Raw genomic sequence first — 21873 nt, 5'->3', positions numbered from 1 at the left:
CAAAAATTATTATTGGTGAGGAAAGCTATTTAGTCCATCTAAAACATCCATCCAGAGATATGCTATGATACCATTGTAACATCTAGTTTTCTCTGAAGAGATGCCAGAGTTCTTGTTTTCACAATTCCAAAAATTTCCACTTCCATGAAGTTGTATTTCCTGGTGGCAATCCAAAACATTCTCTTTTCTTGAATTTGCAATGCTTATTCTGTTCTTGCAGTTTAAAGTGACAAAACTGGTTAAAATTTTCTGTAACCAATATAACCCTCTATGCTTCTACAAGATCATCTTTTAGTCACCTTTATGACTGAAAAACCCAAATTTCTCTCATAATTTATGTCTGACAAAGGGACCTTTTTTTAAAGCTTTCTCTACACCATCTCCAGCATTTGAACATTTTCCTTTTATCCTGGCAACCAGAACTAGAGAAAGTATATTAAAAAGTAGCCCAACTGCACCAGCATAAAGTCTGAGCATCCTGCATAGCACTACCGCCACAGAGCACTGATTCATAATGTCATTGCTGATCCCCCCCATCCAAACATTTGCAGGTACATACCCTTCCACACTTTCCACTATGTGCTGCTGTGCCAAGAACTTGGCACAAATCCCTGCCTTCCCTGCTCTTTGCCAGGAACCTGATGCTTATACCTACCTTCTGCTGGTGCCATCAATTGCCCTTGTGGTTTGGTGTGGAAGCAGTCTATGAGGGTTGGGCTGTGGTCTGGCAGCATCTGCTTCATGCATTGATAGACTGCCTGCATTTTACCGTCTTTCATCATGTCCTGTTGCATGTGATGGAAGCTTTGCTTTTCTGTTTAACTCTCCCCAGCCCAGTGATTTCCTTATGCTAACAAGCTCAATAACTTCCATCATATTCAACTCTATACTTCTTAAACTTATAGATTAATGAACACTGTTGAATTCCTCAAGACTATGAACATACTCCAAGATATTGATGTTATAATTGTTTTCTCTGAAAACACTATTCAGTATGCCAATTCCTTCCAACTGTTAATTCATCATCATCAACATAGCACTAATTTAATCTTCCTGAGTAAAATAAGACTGAGTATTGTGGTATTGCCTTGAACTACCTGACAGAAAAAAAGTTCAAACATTATCAGAATTAGCAATTATATATTAAATATGTAGGCCATCACAACCTGATACCATTTTTGAATGAGTCACAAGAGCAATGGATTAGGGAGATCCAATAAATTACATTTACTTGAATTTCCAAGAAAGCATTTATTATGTATAAATATGCTTTGTAGAAGTAATTCACAATTATCAATAGTGGTACAGCATGATAAATAGGCAAATAACAAGAAAGAATATACACAAAATACAGGATTTGAAATTAAATTGCTTCATAATGAATCAGGGCAGGATGTCAAAAAGTTTAGTGCAGTCTATTAAAGCTCATTAATGATCTATATCAGGCCACAGAATGTGTAACTATTAAATTTGTCTGTGATGCTAAATTGAAATTTTAAGAAAGAAACACTCTACTACTGCATTTGGAAGGATGGACCTCAAGTTGAGATTTGTCTTGAAAATTTTCTTTTATTGAGGAAGGAACAAAAAAAGTCTCATTGTGTTAACAAGAAATATAATCCACTGAAATGCAAACTAAATTGTGTGCTTGGAGAAAAAGTGTAAAATAGGGTTATCTAAATCATGGAGTCATAGAGCATGGAAACAGGTCCTTTGGCCCACCAAGTCCATTCTAATCATCAAGCACCCATTTATACTAATCTCATTTTATTGACCCCACATTCCCATCAACTCCCGCCAGATTCTTCCACTCATCTACCACATCAGGGGCAATTAACCAACTTGGAGGAAACCAGAGCACCAGGAGGAAACCCATGTGGTCACAGGTTCGATGCATAAACTCTACACAGACAGCACCCAAGGTCAAGATTGAACCTGGATTGCTGGAGCTGTGAGGCAGCAGCTCTACTAGCAGAGCCACTGTGACGCACAGCACAGTGAAAGCAACGGCTTAATAATGTACTGAAGTGTATTTCTATTTATATAAATGATGTTTTGAAAATGATATAAAAGTATTCAAGGATCTCAGTTCTGCCTCCTAGGTTATGGAGGCTAGAAAAACCCGAAGAATTTTCAATGATTGGAGTTGAAGCTATTGCAAAGACGACCAAAATGTTCTCAGCAGAGCCTCTAAGTTATACAATGATTTACTCCTATTTTCAATTTTTTGTACAATCGTTAGAATTTCAAAAAAAAGAATTAACTAAATGTTCAATTATTTGTCTGATCACCTATCATCTGTTTAAAGTAGGAGCACGAGAAAGCTCCTTTAACTTTAGAGCTTGAAAGCATCCTGTATCACAGACTCTCAGCTTCAGCCTTATTTTTTCACTAACAATATACGTCACCACAATCCATAATGTCATGGTCCAGTACCACCTACCCCTGTACCATTGCAATCGAACTAGATGATCAACCTTGATTCAATGATGCCGGGAGCAACACCAGGATTATCTAAAAATGAAATGCCAACTTGCTGCAACACAAAACTACATGCACATTAAGCAACAAAAACAGCAACAGAGCCACACAGTTCCACAACAAACGAATTAGATCACAACACTGCAGCTCAGCCACATCTGGTTGTGGACAACTAAACAGCAGACAAGGTGTAGTGGCTGCAAAAACAACCCCATCTGCAGCAATGATGGGGCTCAACGTGTGACTACTAATGTCAAGGCTGAAGCATTCGTAAAAAAAATGTTCAGTCAGAAGTGCTGAGTAGATGCTAGTTTGGATTTCGACAGAATCATTCCGCTTCAGATCTCATCAGTCTTTGTCCACACATGGACCAAAGAGATGAATACCAGAGGTGAGGTGAGAGTGATTGCCCTTGACATCAAGGCTACATTTGACAGGGTATGGTATCACAATGCACTGGTAAAATTGAAGTAATTGGGTATCAAAGGGAAAATAAAAGCTCCAATGGTTGGAGTCATACCCGGCACAAAGGAGGATGATTCTGGTTGTTGGAGATCAAATCATTCCAGCCACAGGACTGGAGTTCTGCACCTGGGATGATTGATCTCCAACAACCAGACCATACTCCTTTACTTGCCTTGCTATTGTGATAGTACCCTCCGAGCCTGTGACTTTTATTATCAAGAAGGATAAGAGCAGAAGGCAAAACAGAAATGCATCAATTGTGCGTACTCATCTAAATCACAAACTCTTCTGACTTGGAATATATTATCAATGTTCCTTTATCATGAGAGGCTCTAAAACCTGGAATTCCCTGCCCAACAAGGTTATGGGATCACCTTCACCGAAAGGACTGTGGTGGTTCGAATGGGTGGTTCATCAGTGAATACTGGCATTGCCAGCAAAATATAAAATCTCCATACTTAATTTGTAATGGCCTTGCTTCAGATGACCTCAACTGAGAGATTCCAATATTTTCAGCCCCATTTCTGTTACTAAAGCAATATATTTCAGCCATTCTTTTTCTTGTGCCCCATAAACATATTCATCTCTGTCCCTTTATTATCTCAAAGCACTGCAAAATGCTTTACAGTCAAAAGGACTTTAAAAGTAATGTAGGAAATGCAGTAGTAAATTTGGACATTTTAAGATCCTACAAGCAGCATGGAAACCATAACCAAATTATTGTTTTTAGATGTTTGTTATGGAATAAACACTGGCTCGGATATTTGGGAAACTTTCAAATTCTTCAAATGATAGCCTGTAATCATTAACATATATGTGGAATGATAGATGGGGGTGCAGGTTAATGTCTTATCTGAAAGATGGCACCTTTAACAATGCAGATGCCCTCTATACAATATTTTGTGATATAATTCAAGTTGATATTTTCAGTGAAAATTATGTGCTTAAAGTCTGGAGAACAGCTTAAACTTTCTGAGTCAAAGAGATGAATTCTACAACAAGCTAAATTGTATTATGTTTTCAGACTTAAAAGCCACAAACACTGTTCTTCCCTCTAGCTGAATGAGATTAAGTTATTCTTGAGAACCACAATCACTTGGCAAAATCTACTTGGTCATAAGTATCCCAGTTCTTGCAATAAAAATTATATAAATCATAGAAAATAATCTAATAATGGCATCATAATCAAAAGGAATTTATAATATTGCCAAAAAATGACACCCCAACTGAACAGCAAATATGTGAATGCATTTTTGGAAAATTATGAATAACAGATCCCAATGCTACAGCTAGAAAGTGAATTTGGGAGTTATATAAAGGACATGATTGTAGTATTATTCAAGAAGTCTATCAAAATGCTGGAAAACAAGGTTTGTTTTGGTTGTATTAAGGGAGAACCATAGACTCGCATGTTGAGGAAAATGGTGCAATAATTGATGTGTATTGAGGCTCGCAAGCAATTAAAATGAAAGGGGTGAGAAAGGTTTGCCAATGAGGTTAATAATGTTGGACAATTTTATGGTGGAAAGTATACATTCAAAATTGCCACAAACTGTATTTCTTATTGTTTCCATTTTGAGGAAAAACAAAATTCTATGATATGGTTATATCAAATAGAATGAGACAAATAATTAACATGAGATTTTTAAAAAAAACACAATTTGGAAGCAATAGCCATTACATGGTTAAGCTGGATGTGAAAATCGAAAATATGTTGTTGCCCTAACATTTCGTTCATAGACCATCCCCATTAATGGTCCTTAATAAAAATCATAGAACAATTATGTCACTCTGGGTTATTGCCAAGCAAACAATTGATATCTCCCCACAGGAAAAAAATACAGGGCAAATTTGCTGGCAAATCTCAGCAAGTTCATGCTCACAGCGAGTAGGAAAATAGTATCTGTACCACCAACTACATCCACACGTATATCCAGGTATAACCATGAGGAACCACGTGTAAGGAACCAAGTATTCACAGATCCTTAGTCAACATCAAGCCAAAGGTTGAGTTACTTCACTCTCTCGCTCATTCCTGGCACACTACAATGCTAGGAAAATAGGATGCTATTCAGCAGGGGCAAACAGTGCCAATTTTCTTGTAACCATTTTATACTGCATTTGTTTTCACTTAAGCAGCAATGTATTCATATCTTCATATCAGGATGCCTAGAAATTCATCCCAGTTAATAGTGTCAAATGCTTTATGTGATGTTAGCTATGCTTAAAACCGTCCTCAAAAATTGTTTCTACTAAAGTTGATGGAACCAAATTTCAGAAGTTGAGTACAATACCCAGCCACTACCAGATAGCATGTTTAACACTGCTTACCAGGGATGAGTTTCTAAATAGACTTCTTTTCAGTTTTTCTCTTGGCTGCAAACAGGTGAACTGCCTTTTGAGCACTTCCTGACCAAGAGCTATTGGTCTGCTAATCCATCACTTCATTTATAGTACCCATGTTTCTTCAGATTTCACATGAAGAGCTACACCACCGAATATGTTTGCATATCCCAGGACATTTGAGGATAACATGAGGAACTGCTGTCGACTAAGGGCTTGAATTCACAGACCTATAGTCAATAGCAAGCCAGATGTACAGCCATTTCATCCAACATAATGTCAACTGCAAACCCCTCTGGCTCATTGAAAAACATACTGTATTGCTGGCCTAACTTATTATATTAATGTTGACATGAACTTTGCAAGGTGTGTTATCTCCCTGTTTCAGGATAGAGGGCATCACATGGGCTGTAGTGTGTTTTGTGGGGTGGGGGGAGCAGAGGAAGAGAAGGGGATGAGCCAGATACATGGTACAATCAATAACATTAGAGGGACAGGTGTTGAGAGATACCAGTCAAACTTTTAAGAGCCATGGAGCTAGATAATGTAGACACAAGAGACGGCAAATGCTTGAATCTGGAGCAACAAACAATCTGCTGGAAGAACTCAGTGGGTCAAGTAGCATCTGTGGGAGGAAAGGAATTGTCGACGTTTTGGGTTGAAACCCAATGTAGCTGAAAGATTGCATTCTTTGGATTACTGCCAGAAAGGGTCAAAATAAGAAAATAAGTCCAATTAATACATGGCTAGAGACATGGTGCAGGAGGGAGAACTTCAGACTGTTGGAGCATTGAAACCAGTTTTTGGGGTAGGTGGGGCTTGTTCAAGATGAATCAGTTGTACCTTAGCAGGACTGGAATTGATGTCTTCATGAAATCATATATAAAATACTTGTCAGGCCACAAATAAATATTGCATCCAATTCTGGTGCAGAAAGGATTCACTTGTGGTTCCAGTGATGGAGAATTTTAGGCACAAATTAGACTGGAGAAGCTAGGATTTTCATCTTTGGTGAAAACATAGTTGATTGTAAGTTTGTATAAGATTTCCATTGGCAGATAGTTTAAGGAATCCCAGATTTACAATGATGGGTATAAGATATGGGATATATGGGAAAAGAAAATACTGATAGTGCTTATGATCTGATATTCAATGGTGATAGCAACAGCATCAATCAGAGATTTCAAAAGGAAATTAGATAGGCAACTGAGGGGAACTAATTTTCAGAGCCACAGTAAAAGAGTAGATGAATTGGAGTTGCTTGATTTTTCTACTATGAGCTGGGCAGATTTGATGGGCTGAAAGACCTCCTACTCAGCTGTGAGTGGCTCACTAATAGAAATGGAATTGATGGGTCATTCTTGGATCGGCAATAAGTATCTAAGGGGGTGCCACAGGGATCAGTTGTGGGGTCCTAACTATTTATAATTTATGTTGTTGACTTGGATAAAGGGACTGACAGTACTGAAGTTAGAGTTGTTGATGATTCATACATCGTTGTGAAGAGGAAGCAAAGATCTTGTAAAGGAAGATAGATAGGTTAACAGGCTGGGGAAGAAGTTGACAGAAAGAGTATAATGTGAGAAGTTGTGAGGTTATCCGCTCTGGAAGGAAGAATGAAAAAAAACAATTATTTGAATAGAGTGAGACTACAAAATGTTGCTATAAAACAGGTTGTGGAGGTTGTAGTACAGGAAAAGTTAGACTAAAAGTTAGTCTGCAGGTACAAAAAATAATTAGGGAAGCTAATGGAATTCAGGCTTTTATTGCATGGGGTATTGAGTATAAAAGTAGTAGGTTTTGATGCAACTTTGCTTGTGGGAACACACCGAGAGTCCTGAGTACAGTTTTGGTCTTCAGATTTAAAGAACACTGGAGGCAAAATGTGAGGAAAATTCATTAGGTTGGTGACTGGGATGAGGGGGTTCATGTACGAAGAAGGGTTGAGCAGGTTGGGACTGTATTCACTGGAATATAGAATGAGAGATAATCTTATCAAAGCATTTAAGGTTCTAACAGGGATTGGCAGGCTGGATGCTGAGAGAATGGTTCCCACAATGGGGGTATCTAGAACTAGAGGCATAGCTTCAGAAAAAGGGGCTGCCTATTTTGATGGGGATGAGAAGAAATGTAAACTACAAGTGAGTCAAGGAGAATGGGGAGAAAGTGATAAATGGAGTTGTTACAAAAATTGGAGCAGCCATGATTTTACTGACTGAAAGAGCAGGCTCAAGGAGCTGAGTGCTTCCTCCTGTTCCTGCTTCTTATGTTCTCATGGGCCTAATTGCTTCTCAGCATCCTGTCATAGTTTACTAAATACTGTATTTGCTGGCAGCAAATTTCTAAGATCATGCACAAACTGAGGAAATATGCCAACCACCATCGACACAGAGTGTACCAGAAAACACAACTCCTTGTAAAACAAGGCCCGACTTGAAATCTGTCATGAATACCAGGAGGTCATTCTTCAAACCCTGGATTATTTTGTTTGCATTCACTTCAGAATTTGTTTTTGATGGAAAGATTTCAAAAAGTCTGCATCACTTCATATTTTCCTGTCTCTATTTTTGGGAAAAAAATTATCAGATTTTATTGGACACACAAGAGACTGCAGATACTGTAATTTGGAGGGAAAAAAAACTGCTTGAAGAACTGATGGTCAGGCAGCATTTATGGAGGCCCGCTGGGTTTCTGATGCAGGGCCTCAACCCGAAATGTCAACCATCCTTCTGCCACCACAGATGCTGCCCGACCTTCTGAGTTCTTCCAGCAGTTTGCTTTTTGCTTCATATTTTATTGGACCCTAGTTATACATATTTCCTTTCATCGAAAACAAATGTCTCTCTTCCACACCATGGTTTATTGCAAGAATGTAATCTGTCTAAGTGCACAGATATACAGTTACCTATAGATTTGTCTAAGTGTCCATGAAATACTCAGAGTAGTTGAAAAAATATTGTTCAGGGCAGAATAAAACATTAATTGTTATGAATAATACCCACCAATCTCCTCTATGTAGGCAGTGTGTATTTCAAAAACAACTTTCCATTTTATTCAGTTTAAATTAAAACTATTGTGTGAGTAATATGGTGCACTTTAACCCTCTGGACACAGAGACAAATGTGAATTGTATTTTTTTGTTAACATAAAATAGATGCAAAGTGCAAAAATTTAGTGGTCAGGTTGCCTCTACTCAATTGGCATGGGTGAAAATATCACTGCAAAATTCTTGGTGCACATTTTTTCAGGTCCTGGCTAGTGTCCTGAGGCAGGGATTGGGCAACTTGAATATATGCATGTGTGGCCTAGGACTTAATGAAAACACCCTCGAAGAAGAAAACGTCACATATGGATTTCTGAAGACTCCTGTGAGTCTTTGTAGCACAAATTAAACTTTCCTGTAGAGCCGGGAGGAATAGAAATGCATCACCCAACATCATAGCCCTGGTGATTACCCCCCTCCCTCCACCAACCAACTGCCTGCTCCAACCTCTCCTCTGGAAACTATGACTGATAGTTGCTGTCAGGGCGCTGAAACATAGAAAACCTACAGCACAATTCAGGCCCTTCAGCCCACAAAGCTGTGCCGAACATGTCCCTACCTTAGACATTACTAGGCTTACCCATAGCCCTTTATATTATATTATATTATATTATTATTTTCTTTTATTATATATTATATTATATATATTATATAATACATAACCCTTTATATTATGTTATATTATATTATGAAGTGAATATTTTTCCTGATGTAGGAGGTGTCAGTGTTGTCAGTAACTTACCTTCAGATGCTCTATTCTGTCCTATACTAACTTCTTCCTAAGCACTCTCATAAATTGCATTTGAAAAAAACACCATTTGGTAAATGGTAACTAATGATAATCATAGAGCCAAAGAGACATATAGCATGGATACAGCCCCTTCGGACCACTAAGTCAGCATTGAATATCAATCATCCATTTACACTAATCCTAGATTAATCACACATTTTTATCAACTACCCCCATTTACCTACACAGTAGGGGCAATTTATCGCACTAATTAACCTATCAACCTGAACATTTCTGGGATACGAGAGGAAACTGGAGCACCTGGATGAAACCCACACAGTCACAGTGAGGACATGCAAACTTCACACAGTGTCCAAGGTCAGGATTGAACCTGAGCCTCTGGTGCAGTGAGGCAATGGTTCTGCCAGCCACACCACTGTACCAGCCAGGTTTTGTGGATTAAAAACTAAGTCAGCACTTTACTTGATGCTTCTCTGGGGGGCAATTTGCTGGATGACTGACCCTGATCTTGGACGTCTGGCTCTGATGAAAAACTCCTGTTGTGTGGGGGTGGGTTGGCATCAAGGATAAGTCTTACTCAAGGATTGCTCAGAGGCTCGACAGACAGGCAGGCCACATTCCCTAGCTTAGCCTGTTGTCAAAGCTATCAAGAACATTAAATGTTTCTGAATCTTTCAGTTCTGGCAGCTTCATGTGGAATTGCTGGTACTTCTACACTATCAGCCTTCTGCCAACTGAAATAAATTATGATGTCATTAAATGAAATAATTTGTGAGGCAAACATGGAAACTTGTACAATAAGTGTCATAAAGACATTTGCTGGAAAATTTTCATCTAAAGTCAAAAAATTCAACAAATTTATTAAAAATTTAGTTCGCAATTATCTGAAAAAAATGAAATCAGAAAGTCCATTATTCCTTACCTACTACAAATGCTATGGCTCCTACTACCACAACCAAAACCAGCATCAGGGGAGCAATGAGTAACTTTCCAGCTGTAAAATAAAAAATTACACTGTTAGAATAATTGTATATAAATACACATATTTCCTTTCCTAGATCACTTGCGATGAGGCACAAATCTGCCTCTCAAAGGGTGTGCACTGTGAAAAAAAGCAGCCAGTATTCTTGGCGTTATATTTCAGTTCAGTGATAATGGAAGTCAAAATAAACAGCAAAGTTCCTATAACAATGTGAACTGTTGGCAATTGAAAGTGAACTTGCCTGTTTAAAAAAAAATCATCATCAATCTAGATCTTGCAAAGTGGGTTAGAGAAGGAGAAAGCTTAATCAGTGTGACTTCTTTATACAGTAGCTTACAAGAGTTCTATACGAAACAAATCTGAACTGTTTCTCATTTTACTTTCTTTTTTTTCCCCTGGCAGTTATCTTCACACCTTTCCTACTTATCTGCTAGAGCTGCAACATACTGACAAAAAAATTGCACAGGTATGGGTCTCTCTCAGCTTCCACAAAGAATGCACAAGCCCAGATAGTAAGCGTCTGTAGGTTAAATGGGGAAGAAAGAGAAATATTGGGCCTGTTTATCTCACCAGAAATCTGCACTTTCCAGCAGGACAGCAATTAGGAGCCATCTACCACTGCTATTGTGATTAACTGATTCAGTGTGATTAAAGTTTGAAGCTGAAAATTTCTTTGAATTGTATGATCAGTTGATCACTGTTTTAATCAGATGAACCCATTGCAATGTGAGATTACCGTGGCTACTTAATCGCATGGTTGGTTGGCACAGGTACACAACACAAAACTGTCTACAATTTACAGCAATTGCACTGGGTGGCAAGAGAGATGGACATATGTACATCAGTGCAATGCAGATTTTTTTGTTTGAGATAATTGGCCTATTACACTGCTATTGTAAAAACTTCCAAATTAATTTAAATAAAAGAAGAAATTTGCAGAGAATTAATAAACAATAGGAAGTAAATTTTATTGACATATCATTGATGTTACGCTTATGTTTTAGAAATCCATAAAAACTAAACTATAAACTTTCTTCTCAGTTTGTGCTTGAATTATTGTTTTGTATATAATTCCACATACACCTCTTTACAGAAGTAAAGAAAATAGGAGGTCTTTTGGTGGTGCTACATGGAGTAGGTCGTATCTTGGCTCTGCTCCACTTACCTTTTAACTCCTTATGCACCACCCTCTAATAAGACTTTTATAATACTTTTACGAGATTGATTTTGACTTCTAAGTGTCAGAATGAATACCAGAGCTAAGGCTGGAGTTGATAGCAAGGGTAACGGAGACCCTCAACTCACTTTGGAAGCTATCTCTAAACTGGATAAAAAGCTTGACCAGAGATTTGCCACTTTGGAAACGCTATTAAAAGATTTTGAAGACAGACAGACCACACTCATACAGGAGAGTGCTAAACAACAGTAATTAATTGCTGAACTGAATCAAGCTGGCAAAGAGAGAGATCGCAGGCTGGACTTACTGGAAAAAGATTTAATGGTGACCAAACAAAGACTGGAACAGCAAAGACAGAGGATTATTGATTTAGAAAGCTGCAGTTGGAGAAATAATGTGAGGATTATTGGCCTCTCCGAGAACGCAGAATCTGGTAATCCCATTGAATTCTTTTCTAAACTTCTGAAGGATGTGTTTGGCCCTGAAATGTTTTCTACAAGCCCTATACTTGATCGTGCCCACTGGGTGTTAAGACCAAAACCTCTGGCAGAGCAAAAACCATGGCCAGTAATATTGAGATTTCACTATGTGAGTACCAAAGAGCATTTGATTCGAATTGCTCGTCATCGAGGAATGATCCAATACAAAGAGTGGAAGTTTCATCTGGTTGAAGATTACACCCCAGAAGTTAAGAAAGAGAGACTGCTTTATAAACTGATTATGTCGCGGCTTTATCAAGGGAATTACCAACCTGCATTACTGTTCCCAGCCCGCCTGAGAATTTCACTTACCAACAAATCACGCCGGTGGTTTAATTCCGTTAAAGAAGCCGAAGATTTCCTCCAAGGTTAACTTTTTGTCTCCAGATGGTCAGGAAATGTGCTTTTCTTTGATTTTATACTTAATTGGTCTACTAAGCAATGATTAACTTAGAGTTTTAAACTTTTTTTTATACCCGGAGATATTTTCCTGCCCTTTGTTAATTTTTTTCGTGCTTGGTTCTGGAACGTGGATACTTAGCATGTTTTAAATTCAATTTTTTTTCTTTATTATTTTACTTTAACATTTTTAATGTTCTGTTTGGGTAATAATTAAGAATTTAACTGAGTGACTGATTGCCTTTTTCTCTTTGAAATTAAAATAAGACTGTATTTCTTGCAAGTCTGTTTACAATTTGAAAAATTGTTTTGGCCATTTTTTTCTCTCATGTTTAGACTATTGATGGTGTCTTGAATTCTTTTCAACTTGGAGATCTGCCACCAAAAGGTTGGGGTTAAACAATAGTGGGTAGCATTCTGGCTGCCTATTGACCAATTTTCGGGCTTTGGTGGGTGGGGGGTGGGGCTGTTTTTAGGTTAGTTGTTTTTTTCTTCTGGACTGATAAACTACAAATATGTCTGAACTGTCGTCATATCCGGCTCCTCTTTGAACTTTTTTTCTTTTTCCTGTTAAGGAATCTCCTTTGTAACAAGGTTAACCCTTTAACATACCATATATTTTTTTAAATGGATGATTAATTTCGTTACATAGAATACAAACGGCTTGAATAATCCAATTAAGCGTAAGAAGATCTTTAAAGTTTTTCATAGACTGAATGCTCAGATTATTTTTGCGCAGGAGACTCATATTAGGAAAGAGGATAATCAGGGCTTTTTTAGATTTTGGAGGGGTCAACAGTTTCATTCTAACTCACAAGCAAAGGTGAAAGGAGTCTCTATTTTTATAGACTCCTCAATTTCATTTGTTCATCATGAGACAATTTCAGACCCAAATGGTAGATTTTTATTAATTACTGGCTTACTTCATAACAAAAAAGTTGTTATAGTTAATGTTTATGCACCTAACGTGGATCATCCTGAGTTTTTTTAAACACTTACTTGCATCTTTTCCTAATTTAAATGAATATACTTTGATTATGGGTGGAGATTTTAATTGTTGTCTAAATCCCTCGATAGATAGATCTGTGTCAAATCTTGCACTTCGTAACAAATCTCCTGTTTTTATCAACTCCTTTTTAGTTGATTCCGGAATCTTAGAAGTTTGGAGATTTCTACACCCATATGATAAAGAGTTTTCATTCTTTTCTCATGTCTATCACAATTACTCTAGGATTGATTACTTTTTTCTTGACGCAAGATTAGTTCCACTTGTTACTGACTGTAAGTACGATGCAATTGCCATTTCCGATCATGTGCCATTGAAACTATCAATTAAATTAGTGGGCATACCCTCTGGTGCTAGACAATGGCGACTCAATCCTCCTTTGTTGCAAGATTTAGACTTTGTTCATTTTATTAAAGAACAGATTTCATTTTTCTTCTCAACTAATTTTACTGAAGAAATTTCCAGTGGGATATTATGGGATACCTTTAAGCTTATATCCGCAGTCAAACTATTTCATACTCTGCTGGACTGAAAAAAACGAACCAATAATAAATTACGTATATTGGCTGATAAAAGATTAAAGAAATCAATGAAAAATACTCTGATGCTCCTAGTGTGGAGCTCTATAAAAAGAGAACAGAACTTCAATTACAACACAGTTTATTATTAACATCTCCAATTGAAAATCAATTACTCAAAACCAAAAGTCAGTTTTATATACATGGTGATAAATCTGGTAAACTGAAAGCTGTTTCAACTAAACGTCAGATTATTAAAGTTCATAAACGAGATGCTAACTACACGATAGACCATGATCAAATTAACAAATCTTTTCAAGAATTTTATACTTCATTATATCAATCAGAATCTCCTGAGGATTCTACATCAATGCATGAATTTTTAAGGAATTTGAAGACTCCAAAATTATCACTTAATGAATGTTTAATATTAGATGCATCCATTTCGGAGGAAGAAATAAAGAAAGTAATTTCTTCAATGAATTCAGGTAAAACACCTGGTCCTGATGAGGACACAGTTGAATTTTTAAAAATCCTTTTCTGACCTTCTCTCTCCCTGGTTAGGTAAAATTTTTAAAGATGCCCTATCAGTGGGTAAATTACCACAATCCTTTTATGAAGTAACTATTTCTTTAATTCTTAAGAAGGTTAAAGATCCCACTGAATGTGCATCTTATAGACCTATTTCTTTATTGAATGTGGATTCTAAAATTTTTTTCCAAAATATTGGCTTCTAGACTGGAAAAGGTACTACCACAAATTATTTCTGATGACCAGACAGGATTCATTAAGAATTGTGACTTGCATTTTAATATTAGGAGGTTAATGAATATTATATATACCCCTTCATCTGTAATTCCAGAATGTGTTATTTCGCTAGATGCCGAGAAGGTGTTTGATAGAGTCGAATGGGAATATTTATTTAACACGCTTGAGAAATTTAACTTTAGTTCAAATTTCATATCTGCGATCGAATTGATTTACCACACACCTATGGCTTCAATACTTACTAATAATCAGAGATTCCCCTTGTTCAGGCTTTTTCAAGGCACTAGACAGGGTTGCCCTCTAAGTCCTTTATTATTTAATATTGCTTTGGAACCTTTGGCAATTGCCATTCGGGATTCTTCTAACATATTTGGTATCACTCGTGAAAAGGGGACTCATAAGATATCTCTTTATGCAGATGACCTGTTACTTTATATCTCTGACCCGGAGAAATCTATCCCTGCAGTATTATCACTACTTGCTCATGTTTAGTGTTTTCTCTGGTTATAGATTAAATCTTAATAAGAGTGAACTTTTCCCGTTAAACATGCAAGTCCCAATTTATAGGCAATTACCATTTAGATTAGTGACTGATTACATACCTGGGTGTTAAAATTACCAAGAAACACAAGGACTTATTTAAAGTTAACTTTTTACCTTTAATTAATTACGTTAAACAATTATTTACTAAATGGTCCCCATTCTCTCTATCATTGATTGGCCGAATTAATGCAGTTAAGACGAATATTTTACCAACACTTTTGTATCTATTTCAGGCGACTCCAACTTTTATTTCGAAATCCTTTTACAACACTATTGATTCCAAAATTCTTTCATATATATGGTAGAATAAAAACCCAAGATTAAGTAAGAAATATTTACAAAAATTAAAAAAGGATGGTGGTATGGCTTTGCCTAATTTTAGATTTTACTATTGGGCAATTAATATTAGATACTTAATTTTCTGGGCACAAGATTTAGATGCAATTCATTGTCCCTGTTGGGTACACCTTGAATGTGAATCAGTGCAAGGATTTTCAATAATTTCTATTTTAGGAGCTTCATTCCCTTTTGCACTTACTAAATTGAGTGAACAAATGACTAATCCAATAGTTAAACATACAATACGGATATGGTTTCAATTTCATAAATTTTTTGGATTGAATAAATTTAATTTATCACGTCCTATTCAATCTAATTTTTTCTTTCAACCATCTAGAATTGACTCAGCTTTTTCCTTACGAAAAATGAAGGGAATAACATGTTTTCGTGATTTATTCATTGATAACTGTTTTTTATCTTTTGAACAGTTGTCTAATAAATACAATCTGCCTAGATCACATTTTTTCGATATTTACAGATTAGAAATTTTTTAAAAGTTACTTTACCTTCTTTTCCGGCACCATATAAAATTGAAATTACGGAAGAAAATGTAGGTTTTAATCCTTAGCACAAGGGCTTGATAGCAATAATTTATGATCGGATTATGAAAATACGTTCAGAGGAACTTGATAAAATTAAGAATGAATGGGAAAGAGAACTCCAGATACTTTTACGCACCGACACATGGAAGAAAATTCTTCAATTAGTTAATACATCTTCAATGTGTGCTAGACACTCTTTGATACAGTTTAAGGTGGTTCACAGGACCCATATGTCCAAGGACAAGTTAGCCCTTTTTTATCATCATATAAATCCTATATGTGACAGATGTAATTTGAAGGTGGCTTCCCTGACATATATGTTTTGGTCCTGTCCTCTTTTGGAAAAATATTGGAAAGACATTTTTAACATTATTTCATCTGTACTGAACATTGATTTACAACTTCATCCTATTACTGCAATTTTTGGGTTACCAATGATGGAATCTCATTTATCTGATTTATCTGCTTCTGCTCGTTGTATGATCACCTTTGCCACATTAATGGCCAAGCGATCCATTTTGTTCAAATGGAAGGATCCAATACCTCCCATCACTTTTCAGTGGTTTTCTCAAACTATAGCATGTTTAAACTTAGAAAAAATTAGGAGTGGTACTGTTGATTCTTCGCTTAAATTTGAGGAAGTTTGGAGTCTATTTATTCAATACTTCCATATGATATAAGTTAATCTTCTTCAGATCCCTTTCAATAACCCTTGAATACAGAGGAGCGGAGTTGACAACATAATAATGTTTTTTTTAATTGAAGAAATATCAGACCATTTTTTTTTGAAGTTTTTGGTTGTTTTTTTTGGTTTATTTTTTTTTGTTTTGGCGGTTCTTTTCTCACATAATTAAACTTCTTCTCAATTTTTCCTTTTGTATTTGTTCACTTAATAAGAGAATGGGAGGTCTAGATTACTTATTTTTTACTCCTTGTGATTATATATATTAACTGTTATGATTGTTATCCTGATCTCTTTGCATCATATGTATAATTACTAATGTTATATATATTATTTTGTACTAATATGAAAATTAATAAAAAGATTGAAAAAGAAAAGAAAGAAATAACTTTTATTAATGAGTCACATAATCAAAATCATACATGGTAAAGAATTTAAGAATATAGAAGTCACTAATAAAAAAAGGCCATTTAGTTTGTCCCCTGATATCTATTAATAATGTAGTTCAATAATAATGTTGTCATTCAATTATGGCAAAAAACTTTATAATTAGGTCTTCAACTAAATCAATGAATATTATCTGCTTCCATCATCACCTGAATCTGATTGTAATCTCAACTCACATTACTGCCTACCCTTGATAACCTTTCACCCCCTTGCTTATCAAGAATTTATTTGCCTCTCCTTTAAAAAATATTCAGTGACTGTTTCTACTGCTCCAAAGACTCATCACCCTCAGAGTGAAAGAAATTTATTTCAGAGTGTCAAGAATCATTGGAACTTCTTCCTCCAAGAGCAGTATCAGTGGCCCCTTATTTTTAAACAGCGATCCCTCATTCTAGATCCTCCTAGAAGTGCAAACATTCTTTTCATATCCACCCTCTCAAGATCTCTCAGGACCTTGTACATTTTGATCTAAACAAGCTAAACTTGTCAAACCTTTCCTTACAAGGTAACAACTTAGTGTAGCAAATCTTCCCTAAAGTGCTTCCAATGCATTTACATCCTTTTAAAAAGGAGAATACTGAATATGGTACTCCAAATGAGGTCTCAGCAATGGCATTTATAAATGAAGCACAACTTCCCTACCTGTGTATTTAATTCCTCCTGAAATAAATTATAACATTTTGTAAGTTTTCCTAATTACTTGCTGATCCCACATACTAGCCTTTGGTGAATGGTGGACTAGTATCCACAGACCCCTCTGCATCTCTACAATCTCTCACCATTTAGATAATACACTTTTTAAAATTTCTTTCCTGTCAAAACATAGTCTCAAATTAAACTCCATCTGACAGATCTATATCCCTTTTTGGTTACCTTGTGCCTTCTTCATAATTTATATTCCTACGTAGCAAGCAGTAAGGGAAGATAGATTATGAAAGTAAACTAGCACAAAATATAAAAACAGATCGTTTTATATAGTTTTATAACTATATAAAGCAGAAAAGGGTGGCTAAAGTGAATGTAGGTCCCTTGGAAGATGAGAAGGGGGAATTAATATTGGGTAATGTGGAAATGCTGAGGCTTTGAACGATTATTTGGTGTCAGTCTTCACGGTGGAGGACATGTCTCACATGCCAAAGAGAGATGTTATAGGTGCGATGGGAGGTGAGGACCCCGATACAATCGCTGTCACTAAAGAGGCAGTGATGACCAAACTAATGGGCCTAAAGGTAGACAGGTACCCGGTCCTGATGGGATGCTTCCCAGGGTACTGAAAGAAATGGCGCAAGTTAGAGTGGATGCGCTTGTGATAATTTACCAAAATTCTCTAGACTCTGGGCAGGTCCCGTGGATTGGAAGACAGCGAATGTCATGCCATTGTTTAAAAAAGGATGCAGGCAAAATGCGGGTAACTGTAGGCCAGTTAGCTTAACATCTGTAGTTGGAAAAATGCTGGAAGCTATCATTAAGGAAGAAATAGCGAGACATCTGGATAGGAGTGGTTCCATCAGGCAGACACAGCATGGATTCAGGAAGAGCAGGTCCTGTTTGACAAACTTAATGGAGTTCTTTGAGGAAATAGTGAGTGCAGTGGATGGAGGGGAACAGGTGGATATTGTACACTTGGATTTCCAGAAGGCTTTCGATAAGGTGCCGCATAAAAAACTTATCCATAAGGTGAGGATACATGGAGTTGGGGGTAAGGTATTGGCATGGATCGAGGATTGTTTAACCAATAGAAGGCAGAGAGTTGGGATAAATGGGTGTTTCTCTGTTTGGCAATCAGTGGTGAGCGGAGTGCCACAGGGGTCGGTGCTGGACCCGCAACTGTTCACAATATACATTAATGATTTGGAAGAGGGGACTGAGTGTAGCTATTCTAAGTTTGCTGATGACACTAAATTGAGTGGAAAAGCAAATTGTGCAGAGGATGCGGAGAGTCTACAGAGAGATATATATCGGTTAAGTGAGTGGAGAAGGGTCTGGCAGATGGACTACAACATTGCTAAATGCGAGGTCATCCACTTTAGAAGGAAAAATAGAAGATCAGATTATTATTTAAATGGTGAAAGATCGCAGCATGCTGTTGTGCAGGGGGACTTGGGAGTGCTGATGCATGAATCGCAAAAGGTTGGTTTGCAGGTGCAACAGGTTATCAAGAAGGCAAATGGAATGTTGGCCTTCATTGCTAGAGGGATTGAATTTAAGAGCAGGGATGTTATGCTGCACCTGTATGCAGTACTCCAGGATGTTATGCCACACCTGGAGTACTGCGTACAGATCTGGTCTCCATACTTGAGAAAAGATATATTGGCCTTGGAGGTGGTACAGAGGAGGTTCACCAGGTTGATTCTGGAGATGAGGGGGTTTGCCTATGAGGAGAGATTGAGTCGCCTGGGAATATACTCGCTGGAATTCAGAAGAATGAGAGGGGATCTTATAGAAACATTTATGATTATGAAAGGATAGAAAAGAGGCAGGAAAGTTGTTTCCACTGGTAATTAAGACTGGATCTAGGAGACGTAACTTTGACATTTGGGGAAGTAGATTTAGGACGGAGATGATGAGGAACTTTTCCCAGAGAGTAGTGAATCTGTGGATTTCTCTGCCCAGGGAAGCAGTAGAGGCTACCTCATTAAATATATTTAAAACACAGTTAGATAGATTTTTGCATAGTAGGGGAATTAGGGGTTATGGGGAAAAGACAGGTAGGAGTCCATGACCAGATCAGCCATGATCTTATTGAATGTCGGAGCAGGCTCGACGGGCCAGATGGCCTACTCCTGCTCCTATTTCTTATGTTCTTATGATATATTTTTCGGTCATCAGAAAACTTAGCAACCATACATTTGGTTCCATCTTTCATGCTTGATACATAAAAATTGAGGGCTCAGCACCAATCCCTCTGAAACACCACTCATTATATCTGACCAATGAGATAATGACTCACTGATGCCTAAACTTCTACTGATGCCCAATATGCTACCTCCTACACCATCAATTTAGTGATAACCTTTAATGCAGCATCTTATCAAATGTCTTCTGGAAATCTAACTATCCTATCAGTTGCCCCTAAACCACAGCACATTTCTTCTTCAAAATCCTCCAATAAATTGGTCAAACACAAAACCCTGTTAATTTTGTGTGATTACAACTGTACCTTACCATGTAATACCTTGAAGAGCACCTATATGTCATAGTGCTTATGGCCCAGGGGTCTGAATATTGACAGGGATTCACTCCTCCCTCATTCTTTAAAAAAAGACATCTGCTCAGGCTATGCATTGCTGCATCAAGAACAAACTGCCACCCCTGCTGGCACTACTGCATCGATAAAACAGTTTGTCATTATCATTGCATGGCTCAGTGTGCAGTAAACCACCAAGGCATGTGCAGTGGCTACTTCTGAGGGCTGATGTTGAGCTGGCTGGGGAAAGCGGAGTGGTTACAGTGCACTTTGATGTGGGGCTCAGGGCTGCCCCTTGGCACAGTGAGTGCGAGCCACTGGTAGGAACTGGTAGCACCTGCCCCATGTATTGACAGCTTGTCCAGATCCTACTGTCTGACCCATCACTTCCTACTGGATGTGTTAGAAGCTGTTTTTTCCCCCTTTGTTTGGCTACACAGTTCTCTCCACCCATGTGCAGCAGAAGGGAGGTTAGTGGTTCATGCTGCTCTCAGTAATGTATCTCTTTACATAAGGTACAATAACCCTTTCAGCAATTATTCCACTAGCACTCTCATTGCTGGAATGCATCCTGAGTGCTAATTGAGGTATAGTGTATGTTGACATTTTCTACATGCTCTGCTATAACGTCTTCAATAATAGTTCCTAATATTTTAAACTAACTGGCCTGTAGTTTCCTCCCTTCTCTCTCTCTCTCTCTTTTTGAAGAAGGAGTTGCTCCCTGGTTTCAGTACCAGATTTTCTACAGGATAGGCTTCAAAGACCTTAGTGAATAAGACACAATGGAAAAAAAAAATTCTTCTGACAAATATGTCAATGGTCATGGATTTCATAAATAGTCCCATCATCTGCAGATAGAGCACATGCTTTAATTTGTATAAGCCAACTACCTATTCCGCCATGCTTGACATTTAAACTATTTTTGATTCCCTTAATATTTTATGGATGCTCCCCAGATTGTGAGCAATGATTATTCCTTTTTTTTTTGCTACAGGTTACATGCATCTGAATGATGAAAAGACAAAAATACTCTGTTGATAGAAGGGAGGAAACTGATTGCAGGTGCATGATGGTCACATGATCACTGCAGTGCTATTATATAACTTGTAAAACTGGAAAACAAGATCTGTCATGTTAATGATGCAGCACTGAAATATGTGCTTACTGAAATGAATGATGAACCACCCCAGAACCTGGGAGATCAGCAGCCATAGTGCCTGCAGCAGCCAGTGGTGGCGAAATAATGGTGAACTCTGTATGCTATGGATGTGCAGCCCAGGAGGTCACTTTCACTGTGAATACTCTGTGCTGCTCTTTGGATATGGAAGTAGTTTGGCAATTAACATTGGCCTAAGAGTGTATAGCTACTAAATTGCAACCTCTTTGCACAACATTTTATTGACATGAGGACATATGTGTGGATCATTTGAAAGACCATTTGATGCTACGCTTGAGCTACCTTCTTGAGAGTAATAGTGAGCTTCTTCATTGAACCATTGACAATCTGTTAGCTAGGGAGTTCCTCCAAATTAGATTAGGTGATAGTGCAGAGGACAAAAGTAATTCACCTGTGGATTAAAATTTCCAATATTCTGATTTTATGCTGTGCACCTTTCTCTGAAAAATTTAGCACCAACTGATTGTTTATTGTTCTCCACTGAGGGCAGGAAATGAACATAGTTATGGCATGTTAAAGCTTTAGTTAGATGGCTCTGAATTAT

The 21873-nt window shown here is 37.3% G+C and overlaps 1 protein-coding gene across 1 annotated transcript in view; it reads right to left on the bottom strand.

Moving 5' to 3' along the window:
• The window catches only part of rnf217 (ring finger protein 217), a 108407-nt gene that overhangs the window by 9815 nt on the left and 76719 nt on the right, over positions 1 to 21873 (bottom strand). The window contains exon 5 of the mRNA XM_052024671.1: positions 10006 to 10077. Coding sequence (XP_051880631.1) covers positions 10006 to 10077 — 72 coding nt within the window. The remainder of the gene's footprint in view (positions 1 to 10005; positions 10078 to 21873) is intronic.

The sequence above is a fragment of the Pristis pectinata genome, chromosome 10 (assembly GCF_009764475.1).
Source record: "Pristis pectinata isolate sPriPec2 chromosome 10, sPriPec2.1.pri, whole genome shotgun sequence".
NCBI classification, from domain to species: domain Eukaryota; kingdom Metazoa; phylum Chordata; class Chondrichthyes; order Rhinopristiformes; family Pristidae; genus Pristis; species Pristis pectinata.
This window is presented reverse-complemented; position numbering and strand designations above follow the sequence as displayed.